The sequence below is a fragment of the Bubalus kerabau genome, chromosome 17, assembly GCF_029407905.1.
Source record: "Bubalus kerabau isolate K-KA32 ecotype Philippines breed swamp buffalo chromosome 17, PCC_UOA_SB_1v2, whole genome shotgun sequence".
NCBI lineage: Eukaryota > Metazoa > Chordata > Mammalia > Artiodactyla > Bovidae > Bubalus > Bubalus kerabau.
Genome location: NC_073640.1, coordinates 62,205,687 through 62,230,169, shown reverse-complemented (window position 1 = coordinate 62,230,169; position 24,483 = coordinate 62,205,687). Strand labels below are relative to the sequence as shown.

General features: G+C 43.9%; 1 protein-coding gene across 17 annotated transcripts; it reads left to right on the top strand.

The window, feature by feature from the left end:
• Positions 1-1,063: 1,063 nt before the first annotated feature.
• On the top strand, positions 1,064-20,027 carry LOC129632400 (zinc finger protein 665-like). 17 transcript variants are annotated; one of them, XM_055553982.1, is made up of 6 exons: positions 1,064-1,232; positions 4,806-4,930; positions 8,165-8,291; positions 9,157-9,210; positions 15,159-15,236; positions 16,219-20,027. In XM_055553982.1, the coding sequence occupies exons 5-6, from the start codon at positions 15,212-15,214 to the stop codon at positions 18,144-18,146; spliced, it is 1,953 nt and encodes a 650-aa protein (XP_055409957.1). In that variant the 5' UTR covers positions 1,064-1,232; positions 4,806-4,930; positions 8,165-8,291; positions 9,157-9,210; positions 15,159-15,211; the 3' UTR covers positions 18,147-20,027. The 17 variants fall into 17 exon arrangements, 10 of the variants coding, with proteins under 10 accessions (XP_055409957.1, XP_055409959.1, XP_055409954.1 ...); XM_055553984.1 differs by lacking the exon at positions 15,159-15,236 and adding an exon at positions 15,019-15,105; XM_055553979.1 differs by lacking the exon at positions 9,157-9,210 and having other exon boundaries at positions 4,848-4,930.
• The last annotated feature ends 4,456 nt before the right edge of the window (positions 20,028-24,483 follow it).

Here is a 24,483-nt window from a genome sequence, read left to right as displayed (position 1 = left end):
TTGCCATCAGTATAACCTCTGGGTTCTGATTCAACCCAGACCTCTGACTTGTTGATTCAGAGGAACGTCTTTCAACACATACTGATGGCTCTAAGATGTGACAGGACTAGACACAACAGAGCCCAAAGGAATACGCAGTGCCCCTCACCGACATTCTAAGGTACATACACCGAGGTTCTCAGGCCTTTGTTGTTGCTTCATTATTATTGGGTTAATATTCCTAAGATTCCATTTTTAAACTATTACATGTGTATTTATCTTCTTTGACTTTTCTTGGTATTATAGCCTATGATGACAAAGTTGAAGCTTACTTCAGATCCTGTAATTATGGAAAAAAGCAAAGATCAAAGAATTCTCCCACTTCACTTCCAGGAAAAGACTTACTGCCAAGAGCCACCCTTCCCTGCAACCTCGTGGACGCCAGGCTTCCCTGTCTTTCACCATCTCCTGGAGTTTGTTCAGACTCATTGAGTTGGTGATGCCATCTAACCGTCTCATCCTCTATCATTCCATTCTCCTCCTGCCTTCAATCTTTCCCAGCCTCGAGGTCTTTTCCAATGAGTCTGATATTTGTATCATGTGGCCAAAGTATTGGAGCCTCAGCTTCAGCATCAGTCCTTCCAATGAATATTCACGGTTGGTTTCCTTTCGGATTGACTGGTTTGATCTCCTTGCTTTGCAAGGGACTCTCAAGACTGATCTCCAGCACAATTCAAAAGCATCCATTTTTCCATGCTCAGCCTTCTTTATGGACCAACTCTCACATCACATTTTTAATCACATCCCTAGCTGACTACTGGAAAAACCTTAGATTGTCTATTGTTGGCAACGTGATTCCTTTGCTTTTTAATGCACCGTCTACTTCTATCACAACTTTCCTTCCAAGGAGCAGTTGGTTTTTTTATTTCCTAGCTGCAGTCCCCTTTAGCAGTGATCACAGTATTGAGCTGTTTCCTCCGCCCGCCGCGCCGCGCCGCCCCGCCCCGCCCCTCCCGCCGCGCCGCGCCGCGCCGCCCCGCCCCTCCCGCCGCGCCGGAACGCTCCGCCCCGCCCCTCCGCGCAGCGAGGTTCCGCCTCACCTTTCAAGGGGCCTATGCTGGTCCGGCTTCTCTCCACCACCCTCCCACTGACGGCCTGGCCCCGCCTGCAGGCCGTTCAGCTATTTGTCTGCTCTTGCGCGCACCGTGACCCACGCGGAAGCGGAGAGCGGCGAGTGGAGGTCCCAGCGCAGCGTGAGTTTCTCTCTTTGGAGTCAAACTTGCCTCTCGCAGTCTCCTTTTCTTTGTACCCCGGGTCTGAGGGTCGCTACTGACTCTACATCCCGTCTCCCGCCCCACCACCCGCACCAAATTCAGACGTCTCCGTAAGCGGCGAAGGCCTTTTAAGCCTTTTGGTTTAAAAGTCCGCACTGAAGCCGGTTCCTGCATTTGGAACACTGAAACGCTGCGTTTCGCACCTTTTTCCAGCTTAAAACCGTTTACTGACCTCAGTGATCCCTCTACCCTTTCTGTACCACATACAATTCTATTAGGCGAGGTGGTTTATTCGCTCCACGTTCTTCAGCCTCTCCTTCTCGGGCCCTGGAGGCCTCGCCGGAAGCCCCTCTCCCGGAGAGGCCGCGTTCTCTCCGCAGTCTTGGGATTCTGGAGAGCCCGCCCCGCTCCTGAGACCCCCTCCCTCCCGGCCCTCTGTCCTCACGTCTCCTCAGGCCGGTCCTTCTGCCCTTCAAAGTGACCTTTCCCCTGATCCCTGGTCGGGGGAGGTGACCTGAGCCAGCCACGTGACACCCATGGTTCTTCGGCCCCAAATACCACCCGCTGGAATTTGGCTCTTGTGGGAGGGCCTTTCTTATTCAGTCTCCTACTCTGTAAATAGTGGACGGAAGGCGGGATCAGGAGAAGCACAGACAGCGACTCCTAGAGAAATGGAAAATTGAGAAAAGCATGGACAAGCCATGGCAGTGAAAAGGGTTGTGAGAAACTTGGAAGAGACACCTTCATGAAAGAGAATGAGCCTTGAAGGGAGCGGGTGAGCAAAGGAGAGAACTTCAGAGAAAAGCATGGTCTCTGGAGAGTTAAGGGTGAGCAACATAGGGAGGTGTGGTTGTTCATTCCGACTCTTTGCGAGCCCTGTATCTCCCAGAGTTTTCTCAAATCCATGTCTATTGAGTCCAGGGATGGTATCTCACCATCTCGTCCTCTGCCGCCCCCTTCTATAGCCTTCAAGGGAGAGGGTCTGTAAATCAGGGGTCCCAAAGAGGGCGATATTGGAGAGGCAGTGCACACAGACAGCCCGCGAGGGGATACAAGAGTTCGGACCTTGGCTTACAGAGCAACAATATCCTGCTGGGAGAGAAAGGGAACTCCTAGAGATTGGAGGAGCTGAGGGAAAAAAGCGAGCTGAAAGGAAGCATAGCCACTTGGGGGTGCCAGAGAGTTGACAGGAAGGGCTGGCAGAGATGGAGGACGAAAGGCAGAAATCCAGGGAGATTGAGGATCACCAGGGAGATTGGAGAGAAAGCAACTTGAATGCGAACAGATGGCAGAGAAAGGCGGGATGGGAGGCAGGGAAGAAGTAGAGAGGAGGACAAGCACAGCAGGAGAGCAGAGATGAGAGCAGAGAAAGGGACATGTAGAAAGAAGTAGGGAAACACATCAACCAAATGAAGTGAAAACAGCTAGTGTGCAGGTGATGGTGGGGACTAGATCCCGAAGAGTGCTGAATCAGTTGGGTAAGAATTATTAAGTTGTTATACATTGATTTTTGGCTTTAAAATCTAATGCAAATCTTGCTTCTTTAAATTATACAGATAAGAATGAGAATGGCAAAACTTCTGTCTGTGAGGCATGTGTATTTTGTAACTATTTGTATTAAAAGAGCATGCATGTGTAGAGCCGGTTGAGGTGGGGGCTGCGGCAGTAACTTGATTCTCTCAGATGTGGGTCACCCCCTTCCCTATTCCTGGTGAGGAGTAGAGGTTATGTGAGAGAAGAAATGGGGCAAGAACTGACTGACTCTTACTACATGATGCCTTTTCAAGGAACTTTAAACATGTTCTTTGTGATGGTATTACTTTTGGCTTTCTGCACTCTTTACATTTAATTACTTTTGTAGCTTGGGATAATGATTTGTTCGTTCAATAGCGACTTTCTTGTAAACAATTCTGGAGATTTGTCTCACTTTGGACAACTTGGGTGAATGTAGAGAATATTATGGTAAGTGAATTAAGACAGACAGGGAAAGACTGGTATTATATGTCCTTCTATTATATGAAATGTAAGAAAAATGAAACTCACTAGTACCAGAGGGTAGGATGGTGGTCATCTGGGGCTGGGAGGTGGGGAAGATGGGGAGATGTTGGTCAAAAGCTACAGACTTTGAGTTGTGAAATGAGTGTGTCCTGGGGAGGTGTGTGCAGCACGCTGACCGTGGTTAATCCTGTTCTGTTACTGCCTGCTGGGAATGTGTCAGGAGGGTACCCCGTCAGTGTTGTCACCACACACGGAACATGGGGATTTGGAGGTGATGGACGTGTTGCTTCGTAGATTGTGATAAATATTTCACAGTGTCACATGATCATATGGTGTATGGTATATATACACATAACCCTTCTCATTAGTCTCAGTAAAGCTGGAAAACAAGAAAGTGGGAGGTGGGCTGGGCTTAATCCTTCACTAGTGCTCAACCCAGGCTTCATGAGATCATGAGGCATTTTGCCCGGGCATGTTTCATACCCCTCCCCCAACAGACATGCTCCTCAGGTTCTCCTGTGGGGCCTCACCCCAGGAATGTGCACAGACTGCAGATGATTCTGATCTGGATCCTGCATTGAGCACCAGGGCTTTTAGCCTCCACTTCTGAGACTGAGATCAGGCCCTGGGGGAGGGAAGGGGACTCTGCTCTCAGTGGGGCTGGACCAGGGCCTGCTGTGTGACCTGAAGTGGATTGTGGGGTCAGTGGAGGTACTCCCTGCTGCTGTGTGCATGAGGCCTTACCAGGAGGGAAGTGTGAGCTGAGGGAAAGTGTGAAAGTCCCGTGTTGGTCTCTCTGCGGGAGTTGCCTGTCCTGAGTCCCTCCTGAGACAGTGGGCACAGAGGACTCTCTGTTCTTCATGGTGAGGGCTTCCCTGCATGTGTGGTTGGGGCTCAGGAATGGGGTGTGATGACCCTAAGCATTCAGTTCAGTTCAGTCGCTCAGTCGTGTCTGACTCTTTGCAACCCCATGAATTGCAGCACACCAGGCCTCCTTGTCCATCACCAACTCCCAGAGTTCGCCCAAACTCATGTCCATCGAGTCGGTGATGCCATCCAGCCACCTCATCCTCTGTCATCCCCTTGCCGTGCCCCCAATCCCTCCCAGCATCAGAGTCTTTTCCAGTGAGTCAACTCTTTGCATGAGGTGGCCAAAGTATTGGAGTTTCAGCTTTAGCATCAGTCCTTCCAAAGAACACCCAGGGCTGATCTCGTTCAGAATGGACTAGTTGGATCTCCTTGCAGTCCAAGGGACTCTCAAGAGTCTTCTCCAACACCACAGTTCAAAAGCATCAATTCTTTGATGCTCAGCTTTCTTCACAGTCCAACTTTCACATCCATACATGACCACTGGAAAAACCATAGCCTTGACTAGACAGAGCTTTGTTGCCAAAGTAATGTCTCTGCTTTTCAATATGCTATTTCGTTTGGTCATAACTTTCCTTCCAAAGAGTAAGTGTCTTTTAATTTCATGGCTGCAATCACCATCTGCAGTGATTTTGGAGCCCCTAAAAATAAAGTCTGACACTGTTTCCCCATCTATTTCCCATGAAGTTATGGAACCAATTGCCAGCATGTTTTCCACTTTCATGATAGACCTCTGAAGACTTGTGTTGCCTGAGGAAGCCCAGAAGAGAAGGAAGATGAAAGAACAGGAGTCAGGCATGGCTCTTTCTCAGGTAAGGTCATATTCTCAGAGGATTCTCAGTCTGTCCTTCCTGAATTGCCCTTCTCTGGACTTGCTAATCATGTCCGACTCTGGAGTGTCCTGTCTGACTCCTGTACATGCACACTCACCTCAGGCCTGTCATCTCCACTTAGATCTCATCTCCCCATGACCCGGTGACCTGGCCCTTGTGAAGAGGCTCCCCTGGGCACCGTCCTCGACAGGGCTTCTCACTCACGGGTTTGAGACGGGGTCTCAGTGCTGTTGGGCAGCAGGGATTGCTTAGGGCCCATCTGGATGCGCTGTCTGGTCTCTGTCAACCAGGGTAAAGAAACTGCACCTGGAGTCAGAGGTTCATATGCAGAGTATGTGGTAAAATCTAGAAAAAGGAACTAACCAGCAGAAATTAGTTCTCACTTTTTATAGTACATTTAAAACTAAATGAGGACCTCCTTGAAAATCTTAGTGTTTCAGAATCGAATGGAAAGATCAAAAAAAGACCTCAGGGCTGGAGAGTGTTTCATTACATCATCTCATTTAAACTATGAAATATAGTTTGCTAATTTTTTTTTCTTTCTTTTTTGGCTGCACAGTACAGCTTTCAGGGTTTAGTTCCCTGAGTCGTGGTTCAGCCCGAAACCCTTCAGTGGAAGTGTGGGGTCTTAACCACTGGACCGCCAGGGAATTCCCCAACTTTACTAATTTTGATTTAATGTTTTATTATTGGAATAAAATAGTAAACTCTGAGTTAATAACCGTATACCTAAAATTAAGAATAAAGTCACATATTATTTTTGAAATGCATTTATTTGCTATACTGACTCTTCATTGCTGTGATGGCTTTTATCTAATTCTGATGAGTGTTGGCCACTCTCTAGTTGCAGTGTGCGAACTTCTCATTGCCATGACTTCTCTTGTCTTGCAGCCCAGGCTCTAGAGCGTGCTGGCTTCAGTAGTTTCACCTGGGCTCTGGAGTTCTGGCTTAGAAATTGAGGTTCACAGGCTTAGTTGCCCCTCAGCATGTGGGATCTTCTCGGACCAGGCAACAGCCTGTGTTTCTTACATTGGTCAGTGGACTCTTTACCACTGAGCCACCGAGGGCGTCCTCATATTATTTTTAAATACAGATATTTATACAGATGGCATTAAAGTATTTTGTGTATTTTTTTCTGCTCTTACTACTTTTTATGTTCTTAATAGTATAAGATAATGTTGAGAACTTCCCTGGTGATACAGTGGATAGCAATGTGTCTGCCAATGTAGGGGACACGGGTTCCATCCCAATTCGTGGAAGATGCCACAGAGCAACTAAGCCCATGCCCAACAACTGCCGTGGCTGTGCTCTGGAGCCCGGAATCCTTAACTACTGAAGCCCGCATGCTTGAGCTTGTCTTTTGAAACAAGAGAAGCCACTGCAATGAGAGCCTGGGCACTGCAGACACAACTCCATGCAGTGCAGTCACAGGTAGAGACAGCTGGGTCACAGCAACGAAGGCCCAGCGTAACCAAACCAAATGAGCTGTAAAAAGGAAATAGAATGTTAGCAAACTTACTGAATCAAACTTACATTTGATTCATTTTTAATGTCCCAAAGATGCCAAAATACACATGAATAGGAGAAGGGAATGGCCACCCACTCCAGTTTTCTTGCCTGGAGAATCCCATGGACAGAGGACCCTGGCAGGCTACATACAGTCCATGGAGTCCCAAAGAGTCTGACATGACTGAGCCAACTGAACAATAACCTCCTCACATAGCAGAGTGAGTGCTGAAAACAAGCCTAAATTTCTAACTTTCCTCTTGCAGATTCTTAAGTGATGTCCAGTTGCTTTTGAAATAACATCCTCAATTTATAGGTCTTGCAGAAATCAGCCTCTACCTGGCATCACCCTTTCTTCATTCCCTACTTTGCAGTCACACTGGCTGGTTTTCTGTTCAGTAAATATCTTCCTGCATCAGAGCCGGCACTGAGGCGCTTCTCTCTGCTTACAAAACTCTTCCATTTCCCACCTTGCCAATCCTAAGTGTTTCTTCCTCACAGAGACCTTGTCTGATTCTTGATGTAGGTCAACACTTTCTGTTGAATCTTCCCTTAGCACCAGGCCTGTTTCAGAGCACATATAACAATAGTGATGTTAAAATTATGGATGTAATTGGCTGGCTGGCTGCTGGATGGTAAGCTCCATCATGTTCACTGCTGTACTCCCAGTTGGGGACACAGAGTTAATGCTCACTAAATTTTGATTGAATGAAAGAAAAAGATAAAGACAAGTCTTCTTTTTTCAATCAATAGTGTGTTTACATGTATATGCATGAGTGCATGGATGTACATGATTTTATTACAAAACCATCTCATAAATACAGTTTATGCTTAGAGCAGTTGCAGTTGTATCTTAAGTGTGTATTCCATGGCCTTTAATATTTTCTACCTCATCACCTGAATAATGTAAATAGTAATCAGATTATTGACATTGTGTGGGTTGGGGGGTAGAGCAGGTGACCCTGTACAGTGACTATTTATGCTGTTCCATTGCACTTCAGCTTCCTTGAACTTGCTTCAGATATTCTCAGGGAGCTCTCTGGGGATGGTTTTTTATACTGTTACTTAACTCTTTGATTCCTTAGGTTCAGTTGTCTCTCCCAACCACCTGAGCTCAGGTGCTGTTGCCTCATTTCTTAACTGTTTGATCAGAGCTATTTATTAGAGTGACAGAGTTTTCTACCCAGTAAGATGGACACAGATCTTTCTCTACTGTTGCTGTTATGTTGATGACCAGTTCATATGGGTAAAGTCTTTAGACTAATGCTTAGTGTGTATGAAGTGTTGAGACACCTCTCGTGAGTGTGATGATGACATCCTCATCACAGTCTGTGTTCTTTTAAAGCCACTGTGGACTTTGTCCTCTCTGAAGACAGCAGTCTTGCTGTAACTCATCTAGATAGTGAATGTCACTCAGTGTGTTGAACGTAACACTTCTGCATCAACGACCCACTGTTGATTGTAATCTGTATATTTTTCATGTCTTGTCCACACCCATGATGAATTCATGTTGATTGGAGGATATCATCATCTTAGAAAAAACAGGAAACTAAATTAGAGAGCAACAATTTGCTCCATATAGATTTGCATGGATCTATCAGAATATTACTTCAGCTGAATTGACCTCACTTGTCTCACCTCTTCTCCTTTTCTGTGAAAATAATAACCCTCCTCAGGGCCCGTTGGTGACATGTGTTTTCATTTCAGGCACAGTTGACCTTCAAGGATGTGTTCATAGATTTCACTCCCGAGGAGTGGGACTGTCTGGACCCTGCCCAGAGGACCTTGTACCAGGACGTGATGGTGGAGACCCTCAGGAACCTGCTGTCTGTGGGTGAGGATCACTTCCCTCTGAAGTAGGGATCTACTTTGGGGTATCTTTGCATTTTCCCTCACTGTGTCTTGGGAGCCCTGTTGTTCTTGACTGAGCTGAAAATGTTGTTCACTCAGACATGTAAGGCTTCATGATTGGCATCAGGAGGTTAAACTTGTCTTTTCTTCTGCTGACCTGCCCACTGTGTGATACACAACAAGTTTTTCCAGAGCTTGAGTGTTTATAAAGCTGATTTCAAACTTTGAAATATCCAGTTGCCTATTTTATACCCCTTTGTTCTTGGTTCATAACTCTTGGAAAGGAACTAGATACCTGATATATACTGTACTGTATAGTATACTGTTCCCTGTGCATTCAGAAGGAGGCAGATAGTAAAGTAATTTCTGAAATATTTTCTGTCCATCATAATGTCCTCATTTCTTGACTGACAAAAGAGCTGGGATTTTCCACCTGCCAATGCAGGAGACACAGGTTCGATGCCTGGTCTAGAAGACCCCACATGTCACAGAGCAGCTAAGCCTGTGGGCCAGAACTACTAAAGCAGCACTCTAGACCTGGAAGCTGCGATTACTGAGCCCACATGGGACAACTACTGAAGCCCGTGCACCCAGGAGAAGGCAAAGCAAATGAGAAGCCCGTGCACTGCAACTGGAGAGTAACCCCTACTTTGCTCAACTTCGGGAAAAGTCCAAGCAGCAAGGAGCACTCGCTGCAGCCAAAATGAATGAATAAACAAAATTATTAAAGATAGCAAATGTATTTATTTTAAAAAATGAAAGTTTGGATTCTGGAAGAAGCCAAGTATGACATTTCTTCTGAGCAGGAATTTCTGATTCTGACCTGAATCATAACTCTATTTTTATAGCACGAGAAAGATCCCTGGATTGTGGAGAATGAGGTACTAATAGCAGAAAATCAGGTGAGTGGGAAAGGATCAACACTGTGATCCCAGGTCAGCTGTCACAAGGACAGAGAGGAAGCCACACCATTCATCGTGTTTGGGAAGCTCTCAAAGTGTGAGAGTTCTGTGAGAAAACAGATATTTAGTGTTTATGAACTCTCATAGGCGATTTTTCTTCTCTTCAACTTCCTGCTCTGTTCTTTGATGTGTGAAACGTACATCACCCTCCAGTGGTGCTTTAGTGCTCACAGAGACAAAGAAAAGGCCTTTGGGGTTGTTTTTTGTTTTGTTTTGTTTTTTTGCTGTACTGGGTCTATTTCCTGTATGGCCATTTCTCTATTTGAGACAAGTGGGGGCTACTCTCTGCTTGCAGGGTGCATGGCTTCTCATTGCAGTGGCTTCTTTTGTTGTGGAGCACCGGCTCTAGGCACATGGGCTTCAGTAGTTTCGCTATAGGCTCAGTATCTGTCCTTCATCAGCTTAGTTGCTCCCTGGCATGTGAGATCTTCCCAGAACAAGGATTGAAACCATGTCTCCCACATCGGCAAGCTAACTTTTTACCATGAGGCCACCAGGGTGTTAGGGCAATTAAATAAATAATCCTGTTTAGGCTTCCAGACAAAGCAGTGCATTCCTCTGTGCTTGCCTCCAACCTTCCCGGACACACCCTGACTGTGAGTACCCTGACTGCCTGCTGTGAGTGCAAGGCTTGCAGCACCATAGATAAATTTGGACACAAATCTTCAGGTTGTTCACCCTTGAGATTGTTCAAAGAGGCTCTGAACAACCCAGCCCCAGGCTTAGGAACATCCAAGTTTCATAAGACAAAACAAACAGCATTAAGATGAAACCAGAGCTGCTGTGAGATTTTGCTCACAGATTGATGATATTGGTTTGCATCCTGGGATGATAAGCAGGAACCCCGAACTGCAATATTAAAGCCTCACCCATGGAGTGAACATGCTGCCTGGTACCTTTTCCCAATTGAAACTCCAGATGTGCTGTGTCCTGGGACTTCCCAGGGCTGTTCCAGTCTAGATGCTGGTCAGAAGCCAATTTGGTGATGTAGCCTCTGCTGTTTTTATTTCCTTGTCTTTTCAGTTCAGTTCAGTTGCTCAGTCATGTCCGACTCTTTGCGACCCCATGAACTGCAGCCTTCCAGGCCTCCCTGTCCATCACCAACTTCCGGAGTTTACCCAAACTCATGTCCATTGAGTCGGTGCTTCCATCCAACCATCTCCTCTGTCCTCACCTTCTCCTCCTGCCCTCAATTTTTCCCAGTATCTGGGTCCTTTCAAATGAGTCAGCTCTTCGAATCAGGAGGCCAAAGTACTGGAGCTTCAGCTTCAACATCAGTCATTCCAATGAACACCCAGGACTGATCTCCTTTAGGATGGACTGGTTAGATTAGTATATTGAAAGTCAGCTAGATAATTCTCTAATAAATACTGGAATATTTATTTGTATAGAATAAGTGGTTTATTTTCTTAACTAATCCTTGGAACCTGAGACAAAAGTGAAAACTTTTGGCAAGGCATTAATTGGCACTGTGAGCAGGATTTGTGAGAAAAAATGCCACTCTTTAAGATTCAAGAGATTAAGATTGATGACATTTTCATTCCCACATGGTAAGATTCACCTTATTACTCATTAGCTAATACATGGGACATCTTCTCTGGATTGTGTGAGAATTGGAACTGTAAATTAAACAGAGCTGAACCCTTAGTAGTTACTGAATGTTCGTGACTCTCACCCCTTGAGAAAGAATAAGAATCTGCCCTGCTGGATGAGAGGCTAGATCCTCCTCTCTCCTACCGTGAGGTACAGAAAGCGAATTTAAAACTGTCTTAGAGAAGTTACTGGAAAAATAATTATGCGATTAGTGAGGATGTTTGTCCATATTACAGTGTCAAAATTATATATTGGCTGATCAAATCCTCACTTTTTACGTCGGCTCTCTATTGAGCCGGCCCACAGCTCCAGTGGTGTCCCCCACTGCCCTTTCTCTCGCCATTCTCTGTCCTGTTGTGGCCTTTCACCCCTCCCAACCCCTCTGTCTCCCTCTCCATCAGCTGGTCCCCTTCTAACTTCCCCTGTCTCTCAGAGGGGAGGATAAGCCCAGCTTCCCCGACTCCTGTCCCCAACTCTAGGAAGTTTCTTTACCCCTTCAGATTCTTCTGAACAATCCAAGACCCCCATTTTCCCAGAGGGACAATCCAAGATTTTTATCAGGCCATCTGCGCATGTTTTCACAGTCAATTGGAGCATTATTTGGTCTGTATTTTAGCTACAAAACTATGACTATAGAAAGGATAGGTAAGTTTTTTGACATAGGATAGCTGTGATATTCTCTAGACTCTGGAGAAAACTGGTTAAAATGAATTTTTTTTTTTCTCTTTGAAAGTGCACAACCAATTCTTTTTGCATATGGATTTGCTGCTGCTTGCTGCTTAGTCGCTTCAGTCGTGTCCAACTCTGTGCGACCCCATAGACGGCAGCCCACCAGGCTCCCCCGTCCCTGAGATCCTCCAGGCAAGAACACTGGAGTGGGTTGCCATTTCCTTTTTCAGTGCATAAAAGTGAAAAGTGAAAGTGAAGATGCTCAGTCGTATCCGACTCTTAGCGACCCCATGGACTGCAGCCTACCAGGCTCCTCCGTCCATGGGATTTTCCAGGCAAGAGTACTGGAGTGGGGTGCCGTTGCCTTCTCCAGCATATGGATTTAAAAGCAACTAACTCCTTGAGACAGCTAGCCTAGAAAAAAGCTTGAAGTTAACCTTTACCAGGGCATCCCAGATGACTCTAATTGTACAGAACCTGCCTGCAAGTGTGGAAAAGGTGGTTTTGATCCCTAGGTTAGGAAGATCCCCTGGACATGGGAATAGCAACCCACCAGAGTGTTCTTGCTTGGAGAGTCCCATGGAAAGAGGAGCCTGGCAGGATACAGACCATGGGATCACAGATAGTCGGGCATGACTGAAGCAGCTTAGCACAACACACAACCTTTACCAAATCCTTGATACATAATCCACTTTCCCTGAGGCCTTAACCTTGGGCAAATTAGAATTTCAAACCAACGGGAAAGACAAAGGTCAAAGAGACATTTTAAATCTCAGGCAGAAAACTATGGTCTCTGTCTGTCCATATGTGTGTCTGGATTTATGCATGTCTCACTGTGTGTCTTTGTTTTTGGATAACATTGCTGAGGTTAGTTTGTAAGTGAGATCAAATTCACTTGGCTTTAAAAAAAAAAAAAAGTAAACAGTTATAGATCCAACAGTTACAAGAAATTAACCTAAATGAATTTCAGAGGCACATGAACTGGGAAATATTCAACATTAAATATCTAGTAAAAACATTCATTTGCTCATCTGAGTAAGACATGAGTTGAATTATCAAACTGTGTAACGCTTTTATTGTATTACACTGATTTTTGAGAGTTCAATCCCTGGGTCAGAGTCGTACATGCCTGAAGTGACTTAGCACACACATAGGCACTGTTTACTGATAATTTCCTCTCATAGAGAAACTAAAGAGATTTTGGATTATTAATGAATATGTCTGCTGCTACCCTGAGATGTTCTCCATAAGAAGCAAATGTTTTTAGAAGTTATCACTGGTATTTATGGTCACCATTCTACAAAATGCTAATGTAAAGGACAGTTCATGGTTGCTTAAGAAAAGTAAAATCCATGTTTTTAGTAACAAAAGGTATGAGCAGTGAAATTGATTTGGGATGCTCATAGCAGTGAGTGGGAGCGAGTGGGAGCTGGAAGCAAGTTCTTAATTTCCCAGATCGAGACTCCTAACTCCTGGACCACAGGAGCCAACATTTAGGGCTAAGGTCCCTAGTGTGGCCTGCCTAGTCAAGAACAAATTCAGATGATGAGGCAGAAGAGAGAGTAAAGGAAAAGTACATGTGGCAAGGCACATGGGCAACCTGAGAGAGACATGCCTTTGGGAAGTGTAAATTATTTACAAAGGACAGTTTTCCAGGTCTTCATCTTCCCTCAGGCCAATCACCTTGTTTATTCTCCCTGGTTAATTTGTCTCAGGACCCTCCCTGGAGTATGCATGCATACCTTAGCCAAGTTGGATCTCAAAGTGAAGGCTTCTGGGAGGAGCAAGACTCATTATGGCCTGGAATTATCCTATGAGTTTTGACTCCAAGCAGCCTTTCTGGGCATGTGTAGTGTCTCCCTTAACAAACAGGGTTTTTTCCTTTCTTCGTCCTTGCCATAATTATTCCGAGATTAGAGAATGACTGTCTATTTACCCTGTTTTTGTTGGGTGTAAATTCCTCAGCTGGAACCCATGTATCTCTTATCTCAGGGAATGCAAAGGGGAAGATGACAGCATTCAAGACATTTAACATGGAGCCCATCAGGCTCCTACCAGAAAATTATATTTTTTTACGGAGAAAGAAAGTAGGTCTGACTTACAGGTGGCTGTTTCTCAATGAACAAAATGATTTAATTAGGGAAAATAGAAAGAGTTTTTATACACAGTAGACCTCCAAGAAAAGAGGTCCCAAAAGGCCAGTCTTTATATGATCTGTAACAATCTGTCATTTGACTCCTATCAATGTTTTTGCTTGACTATGGGAAGCATGTGATGAGGTGTTTCAATGGGATCTATTTCCTCTTTGTCCCCCTTCTGTGCTGGATTCCATCGGATCCCTGCTTTTTGGTCCATGTAGAACAGCGCTGACACCTCCAGAGATTATTTCGGACCCAGCCTGATTCTCTTCCTATTTGCTGCACTTGGGAGACCTCATTGGAAGAAGGGAAAGACTAGCAGCTCTTTGATTGCATTTGGTGTCTCAGATCCTACACAGAGCTGCCTTCAACCTGTCTTCCTGTTCAGAGCCCTCAGCTGTTCCTGTTGTTACTTCTTTTGCCACACCCTTCAGGGGTGTGTGTAACAGGAATGTGGTTTGGATCTTCTGTGATTGTAACTCAGGAAACCTGTAAGGACAGTGGATATTGAGGTCCTCTCTTAGACAGGACCTGAACTGATATCTTGTTGGTACCTTGGAAACGATTTCCAAGAGGGATGGCTGAGTAACACAGCCATCAGTTCTTGTGTCTGATCTGAAGTTTCCTTTTTACACTCCTGGAGTTCATGGTAACTTTTTGTCCTCTGTTCTGCCCAAGTGGGCCCTGGTGGTTCAGAGCATGTATGAATCTGTAAGTCTCGGTTTCAGTCCTGCTTTTGCTCATTTACTTTCATGTTCCATGGAGTTGTGTACAGGAACCCTGTGAATCCACTACCTTTATTTGTAAAATTGAGGTAATTAGTGCTGTTATGTGGCATAGAATGTTGCCTGTTTTACAGAAAAGGTCAGAAGTTACTGGTTTTTTGGTTTTGTTGTTTTTTTGTTTTTGTTTTTGTTTTTTTTGCTGTGCCATGTGGCAGGTGGTATCTTAGTTCCCCTTTCCTGGATGGAATCTGTGCCCCCTCCAGTGTATGTGCATAGTCCTAACGACTGGACCGCCAGGGAATTTGCCTGAAAGATTACTTTTGCTTAAAGAATATATTTACTTCCTGTCTTGTTTATTGTGACATCTCTTTGTCTACTTTACATCTTGTATGTTTTTATTTTACTTTTCATTTTTATGAGTGTTATCTCTGACTCTGGTTAATAAGTTTTCAAATAATATTGGTTTTCTTCATACCAATATATTACATTTTTTAAATGTTTTTTATTTTTGGTTGCACTGGGTCTTTGTTGCTTCAGGGGCTTTTCGCTACTTGTGGCAAGCAAGGGCTACTCTCTACTTGCAGTGCACGGACTTCTCATTCTAATGCCTTCTCTTGTCACAGTGTATGGGCTCTATGCCTGTGCACAGTAGTTGTGACTCCCGAACTCTGGAACATGGAGTTGTGGCCTACAGGCTTAGTTTCTCCAAGGTATGTGGGAACTTCCTGGATGAGGGATCGAACTCTTATGTGTTAATTACCAGGTGGATTCTTTACCTCTGAGCCAGAAGGGAGGCCCCAAAGCTTGTTCCTTGACATGTATCTTGGAACCAATGAACTGGGTAAGTTAAAGTTACTGTATAGATAGGGAATTGCTGTACTGAATGACTTTTCTTTAAGTAGATAACATTTCATTTATTAATATTTTGTTATTTAAAGATGATGGTCTTTATGTATTACACAATGTAACTGACATGAACCACTTGTCAATGTCATGAAATGCCTATAGGTCTATCTACTGATAGATTTATAAGAGGTATTTAGAAAAGTTTTCTTTTTTTTTTTTTTTCATTATTGTAGGGAATTCCGTGAACAATTGTCAACTGCTATTTATGTTTTCCATTATTCGTTAAAGTGCTTCTTTGGGATTATTTACCATTGCAGTGTATTGCCTGTTAATGAATGCTTGTTCAGTTGATCCTTCTGTCTAACTCTTTGAGATCTCATGGACAGTAGCCTGCTAAGCTCGTCATCCATGGAAATTTTTTCAGGCAAGAATAGTTCAGTGGGTGCCATTTCCTCCTCCAGGTGATCTCCGCCACCTAGGGATTGAAGCTCCCTATCCTATGTCTCCTGCATGGGCAGGCTAATTCTTTACTACCAAGTAACCTATGTAGCCTTGTCTGTTCTTTACCATTTACCTATGTATAAGTATGCATAAAGTGTATACAATATGCTATATTTTCTCCTCAATTATGAGACAGCAGTGTGTTTACTACCAAGTAGAATGAGTTTAGAAGTCATGGTGCAAAAATACCCTTTTCTTTGAGAACTGACATGAGTTTAGAAAAAATTAATATGTTCCGACTGTATCTTTGAAGCTAGGCTATCCTAAAATTAATTTGGATTACATGTGATTGCTCTTTCATTTTTAAAGAGTTCTATTTATTTAGCTTTTCAAATATTTTTAAGATCATCATTGGGAACATGTGTAATCCTGTTCAGCATGAATATGCATTTTGGTATAATACCATGTATTTGGCATGAAACAATTTATTTATGAATTGTAATTGATAGAATGCATATGGTTTTTATATTTTGTAGATGTGTCTCAAATATGTATGATCAAGAAATTACAGGCAAAAGGAAACAGTGGTAAAGAAGAAAGTTTTCAAAGAGTGATGTTTGGAACAGCTGAAAGCCATGAAATCGAAGATTTTTTCCTCAGGAAGGTACAAGAAAATATGCATGATTTTGAGTGTCTGTGGACAGATGATGAAAGAAATGACAGAGGAGCGTCTACATCCCATAACAACAATCTCACGGATAGAAGAGATCATGATAGTAGAACTGATGCAGGAAATAAGCCTGTTGAAAGGCATGGATCAAGCTTTCAGGATCAGTTGCAGATACTTGAATCTGAAGGGACAGTTTCTGAATGTAGTCAGGTTGTGGTGAATATCAACAGTAGCGCCTCAGGTTTACCACCTCAGAGAACTTGTAGTGTCCGTAAAGGCAATTCTCATAAACATGAGAGTGGTGTTATACATCCCTCAGAACTGGCACCAGACCAGGAAGCACACAAGAAAAACACTTACAGTTGTAATGAGTGTAACATAACTTTTCTTCAGGACTCAGAACTCACTAGACATCAAAGAATCCATACAGGAAGAAAAGCATATAAATGTAACATATGTTGTCAGGCTTTTAATGATAAATCGACCCTTATAGTTCATCAGAGAAATCATACTGGAGAGAAACCATATAAATGTGATGTATGTGGCCACTGCTTTAAACAGCATACACACCTTCAGTATCATCGGCGAGTTCATACTGGAGAGAAACCATATAAATGTGACGTGTGTGGAAAGGCCTTTAGTCGAAAAGCAAGGCGTACAGTTCATCAGACCCTTCATACTGGAGAGAAACCATACACATGTGAAGTATGTGGCCATGGCTATACTCGAAGCACATATCTTGCAATTCATCAGAGGGTTCATACTGGAGAGAAACCATATAAATGTGATGTTTGTGGAAAGGCCTTTTTTGTAAGTGGAAGCCTTACATCTCATCAGAAAGTTCATACCAGAGAGAAACCATATAAGTGTGACGTATGTGGCAAGGCCTTTAGTGTAAATAGAAGACTTAAATCTCATCGGAATATTCATACTGGAGAGAAACCATATAAATGTGATGTATGTGGTAAGGCCTTTTGTGTAAATGGAAGCCTTACATCTCATCGGAAAGTTCATACCAGAGAGAAACCATACAAATGTGATGTGTGTGGTAAGGCCTTTAGTGTAAATGGAAGCCTTACATCTCATCGGAAAGTTCATACTGGAGAGAAACCATATAAATGTGATGTATGTGGTAAGGCCTTTAGTGTAAATGGAAAACTTAAATCTCATCGGAATATTCATACTGGAGAGAAACCATACAAATGTGATGTATGTGGTAAGGCCTTTCGTGTAATTGGAGGCCTTACATCTCATCGGAAAATTCATACCGGAGAGAAACCATATAAATGTGATGTATGTGGTAAGGCCTTTAGTGTAAATGGAAAACTTAAATCTCATCGGAATATTCATACTGGAGAGAAACCATACAAATGTGATGTATGTGGTAAGGCCTTTCGTGTAAATGGAGGCCTTACATCTCATCGGAAAATTCATACTGGAGAGAAACCATATAAATGTGATGTATGTGGTAAGGCTTTTAGTGTAAATGGAAGACTTAAATCTCATCGGAATATTCATACTGGAGAGAAACCATATAAATGTGATGTATGTGGTAAGGCCTTTCGTGTAAATGGAGGCCTTACATCTCATCGGATAATTCATACTGGAGAGAAACCATATAAATGTGATGTATGTGGCAAGGCCTTTAGTTTCAGTGCAAGCCTTGCAGTTCATCAGAGAATTCATACTGGAGAGAAACCATATAAGTGTGCTGTGTGTGGAAAGGCCTTTAGACAAACTGCATCCTTTGCAGTTCATCGAAGAATTCATTCTGGAGAGAAACTGAGAGGGTAACATGCAGGAAGGACAGGGGTCTCCAAACAGAGGAAATAGGCTGCAAGTGTCTTAAAATTCTGTGTTGCTATGATGACACCTGGTTCCACCTGAACTTAACTTTTCTCTAACCTCGAGCTAAAGCTCGAGCATTTTTCTTATGGAAATGTTTTTCTTAAGCTATGTTAATGAAACTATGTAATTGCTTTGGAATTGGCCTTTCTTCAGAATGATTCTTCCTAAGACTATCATCAGATTTTACTATCATCAAACCATGGGCTGATGATAGCTCAACAAAACAGTATTCATATCGGTTGTTTTATGGCTGGAGGATGACACATCTCTTGCCATCCTATCTCAAAAATGCATATTGTGGGAGAGGGGCCTGCTGAAACTCCCTCAGCCTTGAGGTGTCTCTCTTATCTGATGAATAACTTTCTAACCGACATAAAACAGCTTGCTAAAACTAGCAGGGGGGCACTCTCCATCCCCCTTCTGATGTCTATGTCAGAAGTTTTCTCTATCTCTTTTTCACTTTAATAAAACTCTGCTACACAAAAGCTCTTGATTGATCAACCCTGGTCCCTGGTCCCAAAGCTAAATCTTCGGAGATCACGATTCCCACGCTATTCATGATAAGTTATCAAAACCTTACAAATGTAAGAATTGTGACAAAGGTTTTAGTGCACAGCCAGCCTTAACTCACCATCAGGCAGTTCATCCAGGAGAGAAAGCATAGAAATGTGATGTATGGCTGGTGCTTGAAATGACCATCATAGGAAGCATCAGATTAATTCATAGTGGAGAAAAACGTTACAAATGGAACAACTGTGAGAAACAGTGCAAATGTAATGAGTGTGGCAAAGCCTTTAGTTAGAATTCAGGCCTTCTAATTCATCAGAGTATTCATACTGTATAGAAAGCATACAAATGAAATGAATGTGGCAAAGCTTCTATTTCATGTTCAGCCTTAACTGACCATTAGGCAGATCATACAGGAGAGAAACTGAAGAGGAAAAGTTAAAATTTTACCTCCTTCTCCTTCTGCCTCTGTAACTCAGCTTGCTTCTTGCAAACTCTAAATCACGTAGGTCTCAGAAAGTGGGAACTCACGATACTAGTAACTGGAGCTTATCCCATTCACCCTTGTTTGGTGAATGGGATTCTCCGAATGTGAACTGCACTTCACATTCCAGGACGTCTGGCTCCAGGTCAGTGATCACACCATCATGATTATCTGGGTTGTGAAGATCTTTTCTGTACAGTTCTGTGTATTCCTGCCACCTCTTAATATCTTCTGCTTCTGTTAGGTCCATACCATTTCTGTCCTTTATCGAGCCCATCTTTGCACGAAATGTTCCTTTGGTATCTCTAATTTTCTTGAAGAGATCTCTAGTCTTTGCCATTCTGTTGTTTTCCTCTATTTCTTTGCATTGATCGCCGAGGAAGGATTTCTTATCTCTTCTTGCTATTCTTTGGAACTCTGCATTCAGATGCTTATATCTTTCCTTTTCTCCTTTGCTTTTCACTTCTCTTCTTTTCACAGCTATTTGTAAGGCCTCCCCGGACAGCCATTGTGCTTTTTTGCATTTCTTTTCCATGGGGATGGTCTTGATCCCTGTCTCCTGTACAGTGTCACGAACCTCATTCCATAGTTCATCAGGCACTCTATCTATCAGATCTAGGCCCTTAAATCTATTTCTCACTTCCACTGTATAATCATAAGGGATTTGATTTAGGTCATACCTGAATGGTCTGCAATCGCCCTAGCCCCTGCAAACCTGCTTAATCATGCCTTTCCATGTAGAAAAACTCTAACCCCTTTGTTCGGGGCTCAGACCTTGGAGTGTTAACTCCTCTGGGCCGAGCAGCATAATAAACCTGAGTTCTCCAACCCCCCAAGTGTGGTGCTTGGTTTCTCGAGTACTGGTTTGTGCAGGATTTCTGGAGGCCCTAGCTAGATTCCACCCATACTGGCCTCTTGAGCTGCCGGATTGGTGGCTTGGCTGAGTCACAGCAGAGGATCCCCGAGTTGAATCAGAAGGCACACCACCTCCTCATTCCAGGTTCTCTTTTGGACCAGCATTCTGACACCAGACGGCCAAACCCCAACCGGACTCACCAGGAATGGCCACAGAGCCAGTCCCCAGTCAGGAGGTCCTACCCCAGTGGGTAGACGAGGAGACTGATCACCTCCTTGGGAAGGGAGCATCAGATAGGGAGACCTGGGGACTTGGGAAAAGGGACATATTGTGATAAACTGAGTGATTGTGTATGCATGATTGCTGACTGAAGGAAGTAAAAGTGAGCTCCACAGTCCTCAGAGTACAGAGCCTGAGAAGGTCCAAAACCTGTGGTTCCATGACAACCTCATAAGGCTGAAAGGTGGTGCCAGTCTCTGGGGGATTTGATCCCTCCCTGTGAGGCTGGTCCAGGTTAGGGATTTATACCGACCTGCCAGTGATAAGAGACATCTTAAGTCTCCCTCAGGAGAGCAGCCAGGCGGACGAAAAAGGAATGTGGATGACTGTGCGACCTGATTTTCTGGCGCTTCAAGCTGGATTGTGTGGCTTCACAGCCTTCAGGGCCATGGAGTCCAAGTGGGCCCTAGCTTGCAGTTTCGTGGCGACCTCATATGGCTCAAGGGTGTGTCAGCCTGTGAGACACATCCAGATCAAGGGTTTATACTGATCTGCCAATGCTAAGCGGAGAAGGCAATGGCACCCCACTCCAGTACTCTTGCCTGGAAAATCCCGTGGACGGAGATGGGAGCCTGGTGGGCTGCAGTCCATGGGGTCGTTGGGAGTCGGACACGACTGAGCGACTTCACTTTGACTTTTCACCTTCAGGCATTGGAGAAGGAAATGGCAACCCACTCCAGTGTTCTTGCCTGGAGAATCCCAGGGACGGGGGAGCCTGGTGGGCTGCCGTCTATGGGGTCGCACAGAGTCGGACATGACTGAAGTGACTTAGCAGCATCAGTCAATGCTAAGAGGCACCTAAGTTCGCCCCGCCCCGGGGACGCAGCCAAATGGACATCCGAATGGTCTCCTCTTTTAAGGGGGCACCCACCCTTGTTTGTCTCTGTGCCACCGACTCAGGATGGGATACAGAGGGAGGAAAAAATTATTGGTTACTGGTTATTCTTCTGTCGACTGACTCCTTGAGCCAACATCTAAGAGACTATCAAATCACATCAGATCAGTCGCTCAGTCGTGTACGACTCTTTGCAACCTCATGAATCGCAGCACGCCAGGCCTCCCTGTCCATCACCAACTCCCGGAGTTCACTCAGACTCACGTCCATCGAGTCGGTGATGCCATCCAGCAATCTCATCCTCTGTCGTCCCCTTCTCCTCCTGCCCCCAATCCCTCCCAGCATCAGAGTCTTTTCCAATGAGTCAACTCTTTGCATCAGGTAGCCAAAGTACTGGAGTTTCAGCTTTAGCATCATTCCTTCCAAAGAAATCCCAGGGCTGATCTCCTTCAGAATGGACTGGTTGGATCTCCTTGCAGTCCAAGGGACTCTCAAGAGTCTTCTCCAACACCACAGTTCAAAAGCATCAATTCTTCAGCACTCAGCCTTCTTCACAGTCCAACTCTCACATCCATACATGACCACAGGGAAAACCATAGCCTTGACTAGACGAACTTTGTTGGCAAAGTAATGTCTCTGCTTTTGAATATGCTATCTATGTTGGTCATAACCTTCCTTCCAAGGAGTAAGCGTCTTTGAATTTCATGGCTGCAGTCACCATCTGCAGTGATTTGGGAGCCCAGAAAAATAAAGTCTGACACTGTTTCCACTGTTTCCCCATCTATTTCCCATGAAGTGATGGGACCGGATGCCATGATCTTCGTTTTCTGAATGTTGAGCTTTAGGCCAACTTTCTCACTCTCCTCTTTCATTTTCATCAAGAAGCCCTTTAGTTCCTCTTCACTTTCTGCCATAAGGGTGGTGTCATCTGCATATCTGAGGTTATTGATACTTCTCCCAGCAATCTTGATTCCAGCTTGTGTTTCTTCCAGTCCAGCGTTTCTCATGATGTACTCTGCATAGAAGTTAAATAATCAGGGTGACAGTATACAGCCTTGATGAACTCCTTTTCCTATTTGGAACCAGTCTGTTGTTCCATGTCCAATTCTAACTGTTGCTTCTTGACCTGCATACAAATTTTTTCAAGAGTCAGATCATGTGGTCTGGTATTCCCATCTCATTCAGAATTTTCCACAGTTTATAGTGATCCACACAGTCAAAGGCTTTGGCATAGCCAATAAAGCAGAAATAGATGTTTTTCTGGAACTCTCTTGCTTTTTCCATGATCCAGAGGATGTTGGCAATTTGATCTCTGGTTCCTCTGCCTTTTCTAAAACCAGCTTGCACATCAGGAGTTCACAGTTCACATATTGCTGAAGCCTGGCTTGGAGAATTTTGAGCATTACTTTACTAGCATGTGAGATGAGTGCAATTGTGTGGTAGTTTGAGCATTCTTTGGCATTGCCTTTCTTTGGGATTGGAATGAAAACTGACCTTTTCCAGTCCTGTGGCCACTGCTGTGTTTTCCAAAGTTGCTGGCATGTTGAGTGCAGCACTTTCACAGCATCATCTTTCAGGATTTGGAATAGCTCAACTAGAATTCTATCACCTCCACTAGCTTTGTTCGTAGTGATGCTTTCTAAGGCCCACTTGACTTCACATTCCAGGATGTCTGGCTCTAGGTCAGTGATCACACCATCGTGATTTTCTGGGTCGTGAAGATCTTTTTTGTACAGTTCTTCTGTGTATTCCTGCCATCTCTTCTTAATATCTTCTGCTTCTGTTAGGGCCATACCATTTCTGTCCTTTATCAAGCCCATCTTTGCATGAAATGTTCCTTTGATATCTATGATTTTCTTGAAGAGATCTCTAGTCTTTCCCATTCTGTTGTTTTCCTCTATTTCTTTGCATTAATCGCTGAAGAAGGATTTCTTATCTCCTTGCTATTCTTTGTTTATATCTTTCAGATATAAACAAATCTGCATTCAGATGTTTATATCTTTACTTTTCTCCTTTGCTTTTTGCTTCTCTTCTTTTCACAGCTATTTGTAAGGCCTCCCCAGACAGCCATTTTGCTTTTGTGCATTTCTTTTCCATGGGGATGGTCTTGATCCCTGTCTCCTGTACAATGTCACAAACCTCATTCCATAGTTCATCAGGCACTCTATCTATCAGATCTAGGCCCTTAAATCTATTTCTCACTTCCACTGTATAATCATAAGGGATTTGATTTAGGTCATACCTGAATGGTCTCGTGGTTTTCCCTACTTTCTTCAGTTTAAGTCTGAATTTGGCAATAAGGAGTTCATGGTCTGAGCCACAGTTTGCTCCTGGTCTTGTTTTTGCTGACTGTATAGAGCTTCTCCATCTTTGGCTGCAAAGAATATAATCAATCTGATTTCAGTGTTGACCATCTGGTGATGTCCATGTATAGAGTCTTCTCTCGTGTTGTTTGAAGAGGGTGTTTGTTATGACCAGTGCATTTTCTTGGCAAAACTCTATTAGTCTTTGCCCTGCTTCACTCCGTATTCCAAGGCCAAATTTGCCTGTTACTCCAGGTGTTTCTTGACTTCCTACTTTTGCATTGCAGTCCCCTATAATGAAAAGGACATCTTTTTTGGGTGTTAGTTCTAAAAGGTCTTGTAGGTCTTCATAGAACCGTTCAACTTCAGCTTCTTCAGCATTATTGGTTAGGTCATAGACTTGGATTACTGTGATATTGAATGGTTTGCCTTGGAAACGAACAGAGATTATTCTGTCGTTTTTGAGATTGCATCCAAGTACTGCATTTCGGACTCTTTTGTTGACCATGATGGCTACTCCATTTCTTCTGAGGGATTCCTGCCCGCAATAGTAGATACAATGGTCATCTGAGTTAAATTCACCCATTCCAGTCCATTTTAGTTCATTGATTCCTAGAATGTCGACATTCACTCTTGCCATCTCTTGTTTGACCACTTCCAATTTGCCTTGATTCATGCACCTGACATTCCAGGTTCCTATGCAATATTGCTCTTTACAGCATCGGACCCTGCTTCTATCACCAGTCACATCCACAGCTGGGTATTCTTTTTCTTTGGCTCCATCCCTTCATTCTTTCTGGAGTTATTTCTCCACTGATCTCCAGTAGCATATTCGGCACCTACTGACCTGGGAAGTTTCTCTTTAGTATCCTATCATTTTGCCTTTTCATACTGTTCATGGGGTTCTCAAGGCAAGAATACTGAAGTGGTTTGTCATTCCATTCTCCAGTGGACCACCTTCTGTCAGATCTCTCCACCATGACCCGCCCATCTTGGGTTGCCCCACGGGCATGGCTTAG

Coding starts and splice junctions, on each gene's coding strand:
- LOC129632400 (XM_055553979.1), top strand. CDS start 4,895: ATGAAAGAACAGGAGTCAGGCATGGCTCTTTCTCAG. Junction 4,931..8,164: donor CAGGCATGGCTCTTTCTCAG/GTAAGGTCATAT, acceptor TTTTCATTTCAG/GCACAGTTGACCTTCAAGGA. Junction 8,292..15,158: donor CAGGAACCTGCTGTCTGTGG/GTGAGGATCACT, acceptor GTTAATTACCAG/GTGGATTCTTTACCTCTGAG.